The 16166-nt window shown below is 42.6% G+C and overlaps 1 protein-coding gene across 6 annotated transcripts in view; it reads left to right on the top strand.

Annotated features, from left to right (window-relative positions):
- L3MBTL3 (L3MBTL histone methyl-lysine binding protein 3) overlaps positions 1-16166 on the top strand; it is a 140802-nt gene that overhangs the window by 76433 nt on the left and 48203 nt on the right. For all 6 annotated transcript variants that reach the window (XM_043542885.1, XM_037894779.2, XM_027823206.3 and 3 more), the window contains 4 exons: positions 845-921; positions 6506-6591; positions 11331-11441; positions 13088-13202. In XM_043542885.1, the coding sequence (XP_043398820.1) occupies positions 845-921; positions 6506-6591; positions 11331-11441; positions 13088-13202 (389 nt within the window). The remainder of the gene's footprint in view (positions 1-844; positions 922-6505; positions 6592-11330; positions 11442-13087; positions 13203-16166) is intronic.

The following is a 16166-nucleotide window of genomic DNA, read 5'->3' on the forward strand; positions in this document are numbered from 1 at the left end:
GAACCATGGCCAGTGGGAGCTGTGGGGGTGGCTCCAGCAGTCGGGAGCAGCGCATAGAGCCCCCTGGCCGCCCCTCTGCCTAGGAGCCGGAGCGACATGCCACCCACTTCCTGGGAGCTGCCTGAGGCACCCCGAGCCCCCTCTTGCGCCTCAACCCCCTGCCCCAGGTCGGAATCCTCTCCCGCACTCAAACTCCCTCCCAGAGCCCACAATCCCCAGCCCTGAGACCCCTCCCACACTCCAAACCCTTTGGCTCCAGCCCAGAACCCACACCCCCAGCCGGAGACTCGCCTTCCCCCTGCATCTCAACTCTCTGCCCCAGCCAGGAGCCCCCTTCCGCACCCGGAACCTGTCATTTCTGGCCCCACCCTGGAGCCCACACCCCCAGCCCAGAGCCAGTACCTCCTCCCACACTCTAAACCCCTCAGAGTGACCTCACAAGACCCCAGTTCTTTCTGAATGCATTACTGGGATGCTTGAGATCGGCTGACATGTTGTGCTAAGAATCTCAAGATTTGAATATGTGGGAACTGGTGGGGGGGCTCCTCAGTGGAGGAGTTTTCCTTGGAATTTGCTGTCCTTGTTGGTCCAGTATAATTGGGTCACTGACCTTTCAAAAATGTTGCAAAGATCTTATGCTCACTCTTATGGGGTAAGATTGAATGAGGTATATTGATATGTTTTTGTTACAGTTAAAATTTATATTTTGAGTTAAATTCATCATAATTTATTTTGGATTTGTTAAATAATTCTGCATTTTTAGGGGAAAGAAAAAAAAAAAACTTGTGTGCGTGCCCAGACAACAAAATGATGAATGCATTTTTCAATCACTTTTCCCCTCCAGGTGTGAGGCAGCTAGCCCACACATTCATCCCATTGGATGGTGTAAAGAACATAGAAGAACTCTCATCACTCCTCCAGGTTTGTACTACACTTCAGTACTACACAACTGAAAGAATTAAAGAAAATGTAGCTAGCAGCGGCATTGGCCAAGGCTCACAACACACATTATGACAGCTCCATTGAAATACTCTACTTATAATTAAGAATTGGTATTTGGAGGGGCCTGAAGTGGTCTATTTACAAGCACTTGATATATTAAATTGAATGATGCATGCACAAATTTGATATCTTTCTGTGCTGAATTAATGAGACAGTTATCCATACAAGATATTCCCAGGGAAAAGCCTAGAGATGGTCAAAAAGTGAAATAGAATGAGACAAATAGCCTGTCTACCTCTTTTCTACTTTTTCTCTCTGGTGTTCTCTTTTGCTTTTCTTTGCCTCTATATTTTTTTCTCCTTGTTTCTTTTTGTGTGATGGGCTGAATTTACTTACAGGTTCTGGAGTCTTGGTGCTGAAAATTGTGAGAGATATTGCAATGCCATGCAATCTCTTTGGGGACTATATTGTATTAAATGTATAAATGGGGAAGGATTACCACAGCTCCTACAGTAACTAAAAACAATGGCAAGTGATTAAGGTGGACCATCTGAGTCTTATCTAGAGAGTTTATCCCCCCCCCATCCCCCGGAACAGTTTGCATACTGCTTCAAGCTGGGTTTTCCAGAGTCTACGAAACAAAGAAAGGACCTTTGGTATAAAAATATGAGCTTGAATTTACACAAGGTCTTCCTTCTGATCCAGCAAACAGACAGACTTTCTGTCCAGTGGAGGGCAACCCATGTGGAAGGGTCTAACTTCCAGATTTGGTTCACATGCAGATATTTGTCTAATGCAACAACTCTGTAAACCTGGCATATATGCTGTTGGTATTTTTGTCACAGTTTCAGGTAATTACACCTATATCTCCCTCCCACCCCCTTTGTGGGCCACTCCCAGAGTTCCCAGTCAGATCTCAAGTTTGCAGCCATCACTTGTCACTGAATAGAGACCTTTAGCCTACTCCCTTCAACCAGGAGTTTTTAGGGCTGTACAGCTCCCCACCTTACGCTGCCTAGAGGCCAGCTCCTGTGCTTTGCTTTCTCTCCAAGGGCTATGAACAGTGTATTGCAAGCAGTTACAAGTTACCGGTGATGGAGTATACAAACCCCAAACTGGGGTGGAAGGGGTTAAAGGACAGTACTGGGCCCAGATAGCACCAGACCTGTAGAGCATGCTCCAGCTGAAGGAAGGGTTGAAAAGGGAGCAATCCAGCTCAGAAACGGGGAGGCTGGGGAGGAGGACAGAAAGGCTACCCAAAAGGCTCCTGACAAGAGTGCCAGAGAAGCTTCCACAAGGGACTAAGACTGTATGCTGAGCCCAGTTGGGTCTGATGGTTTGATTGCCTTTTCTTTTGCTTGTCACCTTATATTTCAACTGGAAGCTGTGGGGGGACAGGGAAGGGGGGAAGAGTGAGAACAGCAGACAATAGGAAGTGATCGGGGGGGTAACTCAGAGGGCACCTTTGAGGGCCAAACACTGTTGACCCTCCTAGCTGGGTCAAAGCCTGGTGGAGTGGGTGGGCCTGGGCTCCCCTCACTGCCCACCTCACCACACCTCTGATTAAAAGAGGGTCTGGACTGCAAGACCTGCCCTTAGGGAGGTGGCCCTATATGTGCTAGCCACTGGGCTGTCTAATCCCACCAAGGACTCTGTGACATTACCATGGTTCTTTCTAAGCAAGCACATTTATTCTTAAGGTAAAAGCATTACAAGGAAAACATAAAAACAATAGAAGTTCCTATATGCATTCTAAAAGCTTACCATAGGTCACCCATCAGTCGTATGGGGCTCTAGTAGGTCAAAATCCTTGCAACCCTTCCACATGGATTGCCCCCTGGACAGAAAGTCATGTCTGTTTGCTGGATCAGCAGGAAGACCTTGTGTAAATTCAAGGTCATCCTTTTATGCCAAAGGTCCTTTCTTTGTCTCCTACTTTCTGGAAAATCCAGCTTGAACCAGTATGCAAACTACTCCAGGGGGTGGTAACTCTCTAAATAGTTTAGTAGCTGTGGTAATTCTTCCCCTTGGAGTAGAATACAATCGAACATAAACCATTGTATACATTTAATACAATATAGTCCTTGAAGATATTGCATGTCATTGCAGTATCTCTCACAATTTTCAGCACCAAGACACCAGAACCTGTAAGTAAATTCAGCCCATCACGCAAAAAGAAATAAGGAGAAAAAATATATACATAAAAGCAAAGCAAAAGAGAACTCCATAGAGAAAAGAAATAGAGAAGGAATCGAGTGATTTGTTTTATTCTGTTTTCCTTTTCAGCCATCTCCAAATTCCCTTGGCATATCTTGATGGATAACTGTCTCATTAATATAGCACAAAAAGATACTAAATTTGTGCATGCATCATTAATGTCACTATATCAAGTACCGAAATACTTTTGGAAAATGAGATTTCAAGTTCTTACATCAACCGAGATGAGCGCAGGTATACCAAAATACCTTTAAAAATCTGGGTCTTAGTGGATAAGTGGGTGGATAGCCCTGTGAAATCAAGGGAACAAAAGTGGTAAGGACTCTCAGAAAGGAAGGAAACCAGGGTGAGAGTGAGCATGCAATAGAGAGAGAGCGCTTACTGAAAACAAGAAAGCAAGCATTTATTTTGGAATATTGTGTGTTGGATTAACTGGAATCCCCTCCATATTGGATATCATTAAGACTATTCCGTAGAAAGTAGCTTGAGCTATAGCTTGTAAAAAGAAGTGCTGTTTAGCAAAGTTGTTAAATTCCTTTGAGACAGGTCTGTAGTGCCTGCTGGTCTTCCAAATTTATGTAAGTAATTCTAGACTATTCGGTATAAAAATAACCATGAGAGAATTAATGGAAAAAACTTGGAGATTTCTTTCTTGTAGAACGTGTCATTTAGAGTCAGTCATTCTGTCTGTTAAAGTAAAACTTTGAGAACGGTGGTGACTGTGTGTGGTTACTGCCCCTTTAAGGTCTGGAACATTCTGTGTGCCAGAGTTTAAAAACAATTCTTGTCTTTTAGCAGTAATTGCCACTGGTTAGAGCTTGTTTGGATACCCAAGAATGAAAATAGCTGCATGTAGCTTGTAACCAAGGAAACCTTTGAGTATGCTAGCTCTGTTCATTTTTTGTTATTTGTTTGTTTTTTCTTATTCTGATCCAATTAAAGTCTGATCTAATAAAAGACTTATTGGATTTGGAGAAACAACAAGGCAATTGCCATGTCAGCAGTGAGGCAAGAGGTCTGTCTGAGAACAAAAGAGGAAAATGATAATTTGTGGGGAAGTTGATGAATCCCTCTGATGTAAAATGTGTAGGATTTAATCATAGAATATCAGGGTTGGAAGGGACCTCAGGAGGTCATCTAGTCCAACTCCCTGCTCAGAGCAGGACCAATCCCCAGTTTTTTTCCCCAGATCCCTAAGTGGCCCCCTCAAGGATTGAACTCACAAGGCTGGGTTTAGCAGACCAATGCTCAAACCATTGAACGATCTGTCACTCCTAATGCGATGTAACCATTTTATGTACAAAGGTCTCAGCAGTATTTCTATGCTGAAGGTGTTGAAGAATCTTAATCAAAATTTCCATTCTTCATCTCTGTTTGGAAAGAGAGACATTTGTAGTCCTCAAAGACTTTTCTTTTAGGAACTGAGATATATGAACTATGAGGACTTGGCTGAATTATTTAAAAAGCAATATGTTCCCCCAACTAAATTCCTAGCTAAGAGGTCTGAGATTCACTTAAGAAATCAAAAGAAATAGAAAATAGGAAAGCCTATTTGATTTCCTGGCTTATTTTAGACAGCTGTTCACAACCTGCCATTTTGGTTGGCATCTAAGAGAAGCACTCAGAGATCATTGTGTGTTCAGAAACAGAAATCCAGAGTTGAGGGGGCCTGCTGAATATTGTTTGCAAAAATAGAACTCAACCTGGAAGGAGCCGCAGATATAACATTATTGTTTGACTGCACCAAGAGACACGTGTGGCAGTTTCAGAGATTACATTTACAGTCATATACAGGAAGGAAAGTACAACCCACACCTAGGAGGCCATCAGCAAGTTGGAGGAGGTTTATATTTTCAATGCGTTGAACTTTGCAGGAATCAGAGGAATGTTCCGTTAAATAAAATGAAGTCAGGGAACTGTGGTGAGAGATATCATCCAGCATGTTTATCATGCATCCTGTAGGAGAGTTTCAGTGAAAGGAAGTCATTTTCGCAGAACATGAACTGCTGCACTAGCTATGTGACTATGTAGGACCTCATTACAAATACTGTGCTTTTCCCTGTGAAGATGGTTTGTGACTTACATATCTTTACTCAGAAAATTCAAGTTTTTGCTCTCCAATTCTCCCACCCCATGCACTGTTGTTTCATAGATTTGTAGTGAGAAAACAGATATTCCTTGTTTAGAAACCCTTTTTGAATGTCACTAATATGGTACCATTGCAAAAGCTTTCATGTAACTTTGTTTAGAAACAAAAAATCTGTGTATGACTGAGAATAGTAAAATAAAAGGTATATTGGCCAATTCTGCATTCATTTGGTGTTGAAGATAGAGGATTTGAAGTTAAGGGCATAAGTTTTGCTGCCATGTGGGATAATGAAAGCACAGATCACAGGCATCTGTGGCCTGACAACATGAAAAACTGTACTTAGCCAGCTAGACCTACTTACCAAGTTGAGAAATATCCTACTGCTCAGCACCCTGGGGAAGTCATGAAACATTTTTAGGCATCAAATTCTAGAGCACAAAGCTACTTACAGAACAACCTGAACATGTACTGTAAAATTCGAATCTGCCAATAAGTTAATTACAACCTGTTATTTGGCAAACTTCATAAAACACAAGATACTGGTGTAAATTCACTGTCGTGTCATGAGTCAACACTTAAACATTTAGTTCTTATACAACGTCAGGGGCAAGCACTCTTTGTTCTTTAAAAGAAAACACCTTTTTTGGTATAAGGCATATTAAACAGGACAATCTCAAGTCCGTTTTCTTAGAATGAGTCCTCCTCCCCCACCCCACACACCATGATGTCTGTATCAGAGATATCCTAAATTTAGAAAGTATTACAATAGTTTTGGTTGAAACAACTTCACTTAAAAATGAAAGTTGGTAGATGGTCACATACATTTTAAACTGATACATGACTGTCGTAGGTTCTGATTAGTATTGACACAATAACCTTAAACCTGTAGAATACAGGATTAAGGGTGAAGCACTGTCTTGAATGCATAGGAGTGGATAGACTTCCAATCTTTGTTACTTATCTTCTCAAATCCAGAGCAGTTGTAGTTTATTTTTGTGCTGCTGGTTACTCAGTATTGTGTGTTGTGGGGTTTCTGTTTCTTTGATTAATAGGGAGTATGTGTCATAGGCAGGTAGAATGTTTAGATACATGCTGCTTATTGCAGTTGCTTTATTTATTCTTTAGATTTATAAAATATTATAACAAATATTTACTTGCCTTATTATGAATTCTCTAGATTAATGTGCTGTAATGTATGTTACATCATAATACTTATATGACATCATTAAACCTTGCTTTTCTGTTTTTTTCTATTAGATTATCCACATGCCAAACATTTCTCTTGGGAAAAATATTTGGAAGAAACCAATTCTTTACCTGCACCTGCAAGGGCTTTTAAAGTGGTGAGAGAATGTTTACATAGTGTTCATGCTTCCAATTAGCTAATGTACAGTAGATGTTTTATTTTTTTATGTGAGTTTTGAAATTACTGTGAGAAATCAAAAAATTTTTCATCACTATAAATCCTGAGACTTTTGACTAATTTATACTAATAATACTTAGCTAGCTAATGAGTCCTCCCAGCACACGTCGGAGAGAGGTGAGTGAGTATTATTGTCCCCACTTTACAGGCACAACAAGACAAGTGGCTTATTCAAGAAAGTAGAAGGCATCGTTATCAGAGCCAACAATAGACATGAAATTCTTGGCTCCCTAGGCTGACCTTCTGTCTGTTTTTGTGAGCTTCTGAGGTTCAAGTCCAACATTTTTGAATACTATCTCGTTGCTAAGAAATTCATTAAACTAAAGCAGAAATGTGGTGCTAGCCCAGAATTCCAGCCATCTGCTGTAGTTCACTGGGGTTTGGTTACTGGCTTACAACACTTTTCACTACAAAATTTTAACAAGCGTGGTCAAATCCTGAGTTTTCATCCAGAATAGCCAAGCCAAGTGAGATGTTGTATGCATTTGTTGTGTGGAGGGGAGTCCTCACTCATGGCCGTGGGGCTGGTGACCATGAGAAGTTCCAGGTAGTAACACATCTTCTAACCTCCTCTATCCTCGTCCATCCCTGCCCTGCCTTCTCTTACTGTCGTATTCTTTTTGGGAGAGGGAGGGTGGGGCAGAATAAGAGTGGATTATGTAGTATGGGTGTAGAAAGACGAGGCCCAGCATGTAGCAGGGGAGAGGTTTGGCTAGTGACTACATCCTGCACTCACCCTGCAGCCGTGGCTCCTGTCTCGTGGGGCTGGCCTGGCTCTCCAGTTTGGGTGCTGTGATCACATGGTCACAGCACCACTCACATTTGACGCATCCACCCTTCCATTTCCTTCTATAGACGGGCGGATGTGCTAAACCTATGTGGCACTGTGACCACATGCACCACCTTGCAATACCCAGAGTAGACCCAGACATGGGTGCCAGAAGGACTGCAAAAGTGGGGAGCCAAGGCCCTCCCCCCCAGAGCCCTCGAGAGAGCTCCCTCACAGCAGCCTGACCCTCCTGGATGCCCTGCCTTTCCCCCACCCCCAACAGTCTAACACTCTGCGTCCCCCAACTCCTTACCTTACTCTCCTGATGGTGAGCCCAAGGTCTTCAGGTAGTGGGTCCTTTCTGCTTCGCAGACCCAGTTGGTCCCCGTTACTGAGAGGGACCACCACTGGGGTTTTGGCAGCTGGTAGGTAAGGGCCTGGCTGCCGGCATTTAGTATGGCCGGCATTTAGGATGTTGGCCAGCTGGCCTGTGCCATAGTGTGCTCCTTCCAGCCAGGTTTTAAAAAGTAGGGTGCTCTGAATTCCCTGTTTTAAAAAGTGGGGAGGGCTATGGCCTTTTGGCCTCTGCTGACTCTAGCACCTATGGAGCCGGGGCAAGCCCCATGGGACAGGAGGTACCACTTCTGGGTGGGCTCATCACTGACTAGTCAGATTCACAATTACCATGTGTGATGCTTCCGTGGGATACCCAGGGTTGTGAGGCACCTTGATGTCACTTGCATGAAGAAGCCTTGTCTGTGCCTGCCAGGGATCAGCTCCCCAACTCCACTTGCCACAGGCAACACAAGTACTCCCTTCTCAGTCCACACAGGCACTGCCATCAGTTTGCAGGTTAGTGATAGATATTCTCCAAGCATGCCCCTGGAGCACGCATGCCGACCTGGGGGCAAAAGGGGCAATTGCCCAGGGGCCTGGGCAATATAAAAGGGCCCCGGGGCCCCCAGCCACTGCCGCCGCTACCACAGCAGCAGCCAGGGCCCCCTGGGCCCTTTTAAATTGCCCGGGCGGGCTGCAGGGCTCCAAGGTGCACGTGGGGTGGTACCGGCGGCGGTGAAGGCAGCCGAGTGGGCATATGGAAGCCCTGGCCGTGCCTGAAGAGCACCCATTGACTGTTCCGTTCTGGGGCCCAGAATGTCTGTAGGCAGGCCTGCCGTGGAGAGTCCAGCCCCTGTTCCATTGGACACACTCAAAATTCACAGATCTGCTAGTCCCAACGATATAGTATGCATCAACTTGTCAGTTTTACCTCTGGATCACCACTCAACACAGTGCTTAGATATGTTTACAGTGAAAACAAGCTTAAGTTTATTTATCAAAGAATAGAGATTTGAGAAAAAGCAAGTAAGATTAATGTAAACAAAGGATTACATATAAAATAAAACCGTAAGACACAGTCTAGAGCCTAAACTTACCTAACAAGAAGCCCTCTTGTCTAAGGCGGCACTGGTTACCCAAATCAGCGGCACTGCTATTGGTACCCGCATGGCCCCACAGTATGCCAACATTTTTATGGCTGACTTAGAACAACGCTTCCTCAGCTCTCGTCCCCTAATGCCCCTACTCTACTTGCGCTATATTGATGACATCTTCATCATCTGGACCCACGGAAAAGAAGCCCTTGAGGAATTTCACCATGATTTCAACAATGTCCATCCCACCATCAACCTCAGCCCGGACCAGTCCACACAAGAGATCCACTTCCTGGACACTACGGTGCTAATAAGCGATGGTCACTTAAACACCACCCTATACCGGAAACCTACTGACCGCTATTCCTACCTACATGCCTCCAGCTTTCATCCAGACCACACCACACAATCCATTGTCTACAGCCAAGCTCTACGATACAACCGCATTTGCTCCAACCCCTTAGACAGAGACAAACACCTACAAGATCTCTATCAAGCGTTCTTACAACTACAATACCCACCTGGTGAAGTGAAGAAACAGATTGACAGAGCCAGAAGAGTACCCAGAAGTCACCTACTACAGGACAGGCCCAACAAAGAAAATAACAGAACGCCACTAGCCATCACCTTCATCCCCCAACTAAAACCTCTCCAACGCATCATGAAGGATCTACAACCTATCCTGAAAGACGACCCATCACTCTCACTGATCTTGGGAGACGGGCCAGTCCTTGCTTACAGACAGCCCCCCAACCTGAAGCAAATACTCACCAGCAACCACACACCACACAACAGAACCACTCACTCAGGAATCTATCCTTGCAACAAAGCCCATTGCCAACTGTGTCCACATATCTGTTCAGGGGACACCATCATAGGGCCTAATCACATCAGCCACACTATCAGAAGCTCATTCACCTGCACATCTACCAATGTGATATATGCCATCATGTGCCAGCAATGCTCCTCTGCCATGTGCATTGGTCAAACTGGACAGTCTCTACGTAAAAGAATAAACAGACACAAATCAGACATCAAGAATTATAACATTAAAAAACCAGTTGGAGAACACTTCAATCTCGCTGGTCATTCGATTACAGACCTAAAAGTTGCAATTCTTCAACAAAAAAAACTTCAAAACCAGACTCCAACGAGAGACTGCTGAATTGGAATTAATTTGCAAACTGGATACACTTAACTTAGGCTTGAATAGAGACTGGGAGTGGATGGGTCATTACACAAAGTAAAACTATTTCCCCTTGTTTATTTCCCCCTCCTCAGACATTCTTGTCAACTGCTGGAAATGGCCCACCTTGATTATCACTACAAAAGGTGTCCCCCCTCTCTCCCCCCCCCGCTCTCCTGCTGGTATTAGCTCACCTTAAGTGATCACTCTCCTTACAGTGTGTATGGTAACACCCATTGCTTCATGTTCTCTATGTATATAAATCTCTCCACTGTATTTTCCACTGAATGCATCTGATGAAGTGAGCTGTAGCTCACGAAAGCTTATGCTCAGATAAATTTGTTAGTCTCTAAGGTACAACAAGTACTCCTTTCTGGTTACCCAAAGTCCTCCTCGCAGCATTTTTCAACCAGGATGGCTTTCATAAGACCAAGAATGCCAGAGCATCTCCCTGAATCCCTAGATGTATTAGACCTGTCCTTTGTTCTTCTCCTGTAAACGGGGGTCCCCCACCCCACCACTGTTCACCTCTTCCTGTTAATTTTCTTCTCCTGATGTCCCCACAAAATCTTCTTTAGCATTTGACTCAGTATGCAGATAGACTTGCATTGTAAGTTACGCAATGGCAGGGAAATGCATGTCTCCCACCACCTGTCTGGTGGAACCTGCCTTTAACTTCAAGACTTGAAGAACATAATTTCTAATACATAAATGTGTCTCCTTGCATGCTACCTGCACATACATTTTTCAAAGACGATGTTGACCATTGTGACACCCTTTGGTGAACTATTATGTAAATACCAGACCCATGGGATTCCTGTAACTCTTAAGCATCCCTGCGCTATCTGCTAGTTGGCCTCAAGAGGCCATTGGGTCACACTGTAACCTCTATGGCAAACTTGTAAATGTAATCATAATTTAAAGTGCCATTTGATCTATGATGAAAGTGTATGAGTGTAAGGAGATACAATATGTAGAATTATTGTGCAGTATGCTGTTTCATAGAGGTGGAAATGCTCTTAAAACATTTCTAGAGTGTTTAGGGGAAACTTATAGCATTAAAGATCTTTACAGGATTAATGATGATTTTATTTACCTGGGGGGCTTGAAGTGATGAGGCTAAACTCCTAGAGAAGTAAATTATTTTTCTAGACTAAGTTATTTTAATACAACAGTTTTTATGTTTGGATTTTTTTTGGAGGGGAATGATTACCCTTATATTTTATAACAGTTGTTTTACATTTCATTGAAATAGCCATCATCTCTCATTGTAGAAACCATCTCATGGATTTCAGAAAAATATGAAACTTGAGGTAGTTGACAAGAGGAATCCAGTACTTATCAGAGTAGCAACTGTTGTAGATATTGATGACCACAGGATAAAAGTAAGTCAATCTCTGTCTCTCTCTAAATTGGAGGTCCTGTTTACAGCATGTTGACTGTTTTGTAAAATAAATACTGAAGTTCCAAAATTAAGGACCTTGATAGTTTGCACAGGAAGATATGAATCACATTGATGCACTGCTAAACTCACTCTCATCCTTCTCACTGATTAATACACAAGTAATTTCTTTGGAAGGGGTATCTCTATTGTTTTTTTAGTCGGTGATGTTCTGAAATAGAAGCTAAGGAATAAAGGATGAGTGTGTTGGGGAATTGCATTGAGAATAGTTGAGATAAAAGTTGTTTTATAGAAGAATGTTGATGACTTAATAATACCCAATATCAAAAGATTGCTGTGATTTTTGTATTAGGGCTCATAAAATATTTGGGATAGATGAATAAAATCTTTCTCTATAATTTCCACCCTGCAAAAGCCCAAGTGAGACAGGGAAAATCTAAAAAGAATGAATGAATAAATAAAGATTTCCTTTCTCCCTGTCAGGAGCTTCTGCGGTGTAGAAACTTATATTAATTCTGGACTTTAGATTGGATTAATTTCAAATGATGTTTGCTAAAGGATTTGCTGTTTTTTCAGAAGACTTGTATGCTGGGTTATTTTCTGCTTTGATTTATAAATCATTTTACTTATTGAGTCTTTTAACTGTTAAAATACTGGCATTTTCTGGAATGCTAGCTAGCTAAATGAATATGAAGAATATTTCTTTCTACAGTGTGCAGAGAGTTCTTATGCATACATGATATTTCAGGCAGCAAACGCAACTGACATTTCATTTTGAATCCAAATTAACAAAGGGTGTGAAGTCATCAAAATTAATATCTGCACACCTACACATTTTCTGCATAAACTACACATTAGTTTGGTCCTGTCAAAAAATTATCCAGTCTAATATATTAAAATGTCAATATTTGTGACCCTTGCAGTTTAATTAACTTTATATTGTATATTGAAATAGCCTTTTATGTACATTTTATAAATAAGATCATAAGAAATAAAGATCCAAGGTCTTCATTAGTACAATAATTTAAGTAAGTTAGTTAGGGTTGCAGATCTTTGGTCCCAACCTGAAGAAAATCAGTGATTGTCTTCTACAGAATCACAGTTCGGTCTCTCATCTGATTTAATTCCTTACCCTTAATAGTCAAATTTTACAAATAGTCAAATCGCTATAGATCCCTTTGTTTTTGGGGGTGGTGAAATTCATCCTTGTGCAGAGGCCCTTTACAAAGTCTATGTAGTGGGTTAACTCCTGTTTAAAATAGGAATTTGACTGTTCTAAATGTTTAGAGCCCTTTGAGAGAGAGGGAGGACAGAATTTGGCCCTTAAAGTGTTAGTGTATATACATAAACATTATAACTGTCTAAATGTACATGTATATTTTGAGCCTGACAGTGTAACACACACAGAGACCCATTTTGCTCCCACTTAAGTAGGCAACAAACTTCCTTTCTCTTCAGTGGAAGCAGACAAATGCCCAAAATCTAGTTTATACTGCTGTGTAATGTCTACAGTTTTCTCATGTTATTTCTCTAAAGAAGCTGACATTATAAAGCCTAACATTTTGGAAGATTGTTGAGGTAAAATGACTTTATAGAGAATTTTTCTGATGGTTTTTCTTTTGCTTTTAGGTGCACTTTGATGGCTGGGATAGTATTTATGATTATTGGACTGATGCAGATAGCCCCGATATCCATCCCGCAGGCTGGTGTGCAAAAACTGGACACCCTCTTCAGCCTCCTCTTAGTAAGAGAAATCATAAGATGGTATAATTTTAAAGTTATGATGAGGGGCATGTGTAATTTGTGCAATGCTTTCTCTGTGACCCAGTTCATAGGAAGGCAGCAGTTGGTGTATGCAATATAAAATAAGTAGATGTGATGTTTATAACAAAACACATAATTTATTGAGATTTGGCATAATTAGTTGTTTTTTAAGAGGTGACTTCACTGATCTTGTAAATGAAATTTGACAATTATGCATAAGAATTATCCTTGTATACTAGAGGAATCTATGGGGAATTCCTGACCCTACTGAAATGAGTGGCAAAACTCTCATTGACTTTAGTTGGGCCAGGATTTTGTCCCTGGTCCTCTCTCCACATTTTGGAATGTTAACTTGTTTTCAAGGCCCTACACAGTGCAGACTTTTTGAAAAGGCACTTGATTAAAATGTGGTGCCAGATGCTCAAAGTAGGCTTAGTCCCTTTTGTGCTCCAGGCCTGCAAAGGGGGCTTGAAGCTGCCGGTTTGAAAGGGATTCTGCCAGAGACATAGAGTGGACATAGTCTGTGAGCTCCTGCACAGAGTAGATGTGCTCGGAGGATGAATCAAGGTTGTGTAGTGAAGGAGGCTGTATAGGACCATTCTTTCATTTCTTGTGAAAGTTGGAAAGTGTCTAATGAATGAGGCATAGGATTAGAGAGGCCAATCTCACGGTTTAGTCAGTTCAATACTGCTCTGGAGAATTGGATTCTATCCCTGTCTCTGCCATAGAGTTTGTGTGTGATGCTAGTCAAGTCACTTAATCCAAGCTTCTCACATGTGTGTTCTTCATTTCCTGGATGATTGACTTGAGACTCTGGGTCTGATTTGCAGAAGTGCTGAGCACTCACATCTACTACTGAAATCAATCATACAGAATGCTAAGTAAGCAGAAAAATCAAGTCCTAGATGTCTCAAATTGGGCACCCAGAATTAGTGGATACTTTTGATTTATTTCTCTGCCCTTCAGTTCCCTATCTGTTAAGTGGGGATGATAATACTCCCTCATTCCACAGAGATTTTGTGAAAATATATCCATTAATGTTTATGAAGCTCTCAAATACTTGTCCGCTTCCAGCATGCCTCATCTTATTAGAATCCTTTTTTAATCTTAGTAGTAGTTTTTAGTTAATAGTTAGATTTTAGTTTTAGTGAGAGGAGTACTTCTTTTCCTCTCTTCTCCTATCAGAGAGACTTGCCTCCTTAAGAGGGTACGTCCAGCTCCCAAGGCTTCAACCATTGCCTCACTTGCTGGGAGGCTTGGATTGATGACCACTCCAACTGCATCCACTGCTGTGGAGAATCACACATTCTGCAGAATGTGTGAACTTCTGCTTACCCCTGAAATGTAGGGACAGCAAGAACCAGGACATCAAACTGAGGCTTCGGATGATGGAGCACTCCCTTTGTCCCACATTGGAACCAGATCATGGGAACCCCCCATATTCCAGTCTCTGGGAAGATCTAGTACCCTTTTGACCTTGGCTCATCACTCCCCCAAGAAGGGAGAGACCTCAGAGACCTTCAGAGGCCCTAAGAAGAGGGGCTGTACCTTGCCCCATAAGGAGTCTGCTCCAAAGAGATCTCAGTCTTCTAAGTCAGCAGTCTTGGAATCGTCAATTTCTAGACCTGGTACGATGGAAGCTGCAGGTTCCTCTGGTACCACTAGGGCTGGAAAACCAAGAAGCTCTTACAAGAGCAAACATGGCTCTAAGCGAGCCTCTGTACTGACTGGGGATGACCAGGAGAAACATTCTGCCAGATAAGATGCATCTCTTCCACCAGTATCTCCCGTGGAGAGTTCTAAACCATTGGTACTGTTGGCTTCCAGAGAGACCATCGCATCGGTACTGGTATCCCATTTGGTGCCTCAGGAATTTTGATTCTTGAAGGACTTAGCTTTAGCAGAGGAACCGCAGTTCTCACAGATCATGGGCACCAAGGATCCTGTGTACCAACACTAGTTCGGTCCCCAGACCCAATTTATCATCAACACCACCCAGTTCACCACCATTTTCAGTTGGGGCTCCTCCAGTGCTCTGAGGAGGATGGCAGAGGGGACTTTCACTCAGTCCATTCAGTCTCGTCAGTCTCTGCACAGGGTTCCCCCGCCCATCCTTAAAGGAACACTTTCTACGTGGATCATAGATACAGGGAAGAGTCCAGTGCAAGTCATCACAAGTGGTGGGATCAACTCTGGATGCCATCACCTCTGCCGTATGACACCCCCAGTGATCATACTGGGATCCTGGGCTGCTTACTGTCAGCAGTTTTCTAGGGCTCTGGGCCTAGCCCACTGGGATGAGAGGGAAGTTCAGTTTCTGCCACCTCAGACCATTCCCCAGCAGCAGGAGATGTTTGAGGAATAAGAGGCGAGGGAGGATGAGGACGCTACTCCTCAATCCACTGTCTCCTCATCGTCGCCTGATGCTTACCCCTGAAATGAATAGAACTATGCCCATTTACACGAGCATAGAATTTGGCCCTATGGCTCTGACCCTCAGCCAGCTCGATGTAGGTGGAGGATTCCTTTCTGTTTTATAGACGTACAAATAATGGAATATAGGAATTGCCATACTGGATCAGCACAGTGGTCCATCAGGTATAGTACCCTATCTCTGATAGTGGCCAGTCCCACAGAATATACAGTCAAGGAATACTTGGTTTTTGTTTGTTTTTTTTGAAATCATAAATTCATATCCAAACCCCAAATGTCTAAATTTCATCTGGTTCCAGATTTATCTGAAATTCACCTCTGCTCTAGCTAGCAATCAGATCATTTCCCAAGAAATAGAGAAATGCCAATTTGGTCATTTGAAATGTGTGCAACTGCAGCAGTAAATCAGAGACAAGGTGTTTTTGTTTTATTTTTTAAACTGCTAAATCTCTAACTATTGACACTAAATTTATCACCAGTTGTAAGCTCACCATGGTCAATTGTAGATCGT

This window comes from Chelonia mydas, chromosome 3 (assembly GCF_015237465.2).
Source record: "Chelonia mydas isolate rCheMyd1 chromosome 3, rCheMyd1.pri.v2, whole genome shotgun sequence".
Taxonomy (NCBI): Eukaryota; Metazoa; Chordata; order Testudines; family Cheloniidae; genus Chelonia; species Chelonia mydas.